Below are 738 nucleotides of genomic sequence, written 5' to 3' on the forward strand. Positions count from 1 at the left end.
AGTGCGTAGTAGTAGTAGTAGTATATATATATATATATATATATATATATACATATACATACATACATACATACATACATACATACATAACATACCCACCCACCCACCCATCCTATCTCAGCGTTATCTCATCCACTCCCACCCACCTTCTCGTAGAACCCTGCGGCTCTGTTGCCCGAGATAGTCTTCACAGCCATTCGCAGGTCTGTGTGTTCTTCCTCCAGCCCCACCGGTTTGTCTTTGTCTTTGGCCTGGCGCACCTGAAACAGCGCAAGCTCTAACCCACGGTCATCCTGGTAGTAGAAGTCTCTGTGACAGTGTTATGATAGGTGTATATATAAAGGATGTTGTGAGATTGGTTATGATATTAGTGGGTATATGGACAGTGCCAATTGTACTTTTGGGGAACGTACTGGTAGTATAAATCTCTACTACGGTAAAATGGTTCAACATGTTCTTCATAATAATAATAACCACAACTAGCACAATCAACCCAACACATTGCCAATTGTCGTCGACGGACATCAAGGCGATTGCATGGTTCACACACATAAACATAAGACACTCGCTGTGAGGTAATAACGTCTTTATAATAACAACCACACACACAACCACAAGACACACACGCTTGTGAGGTATTCACGTCTTTATAATAACAACCACACACACAACCACAAGATACTCTCGCTTGTGAGGTATCAACGTCTTTTCCACTCACGCTTGTGAGGTATTCACGTC

General features: G+C 42.1%; 1 protein-coding gene across 1 annotated transcript; it reads right to left on the reverse strand.

The window, feature by feature from the left end:
• Nucleotides 1-128: 128 nt before the first annotated feature.
• On the reverse strand, nt 129-309 carry SARC_17845 (hypothetical protein; the record flags this gene model as incomplete). The annotated part of the gene is made up of 1 exon (XM_014288067.1): nt 129-309. A coding segment is annotated over one exon (181 nt), but the record flags the coding sequence as incomplete, so codon positions are not given.
• Between the last annotated feature and the right edge of the window lie 429 nt (nt 310-738).

The sequence above is a fragment of the Sphaeroforma arctica genome (genome assembly GCF_001186125.1).
Source record: "Sphaeroforma arctica JP610 unplaced genomic scaffold supercont1.12403, whole genome shotgun sequence".
In the NCBI taxonomy this organism is placed as follows: Eukaryota; class Ichthyosporea; order Ichthyophonida; genus Sphaeroforma; species Sphaeroforma arctica.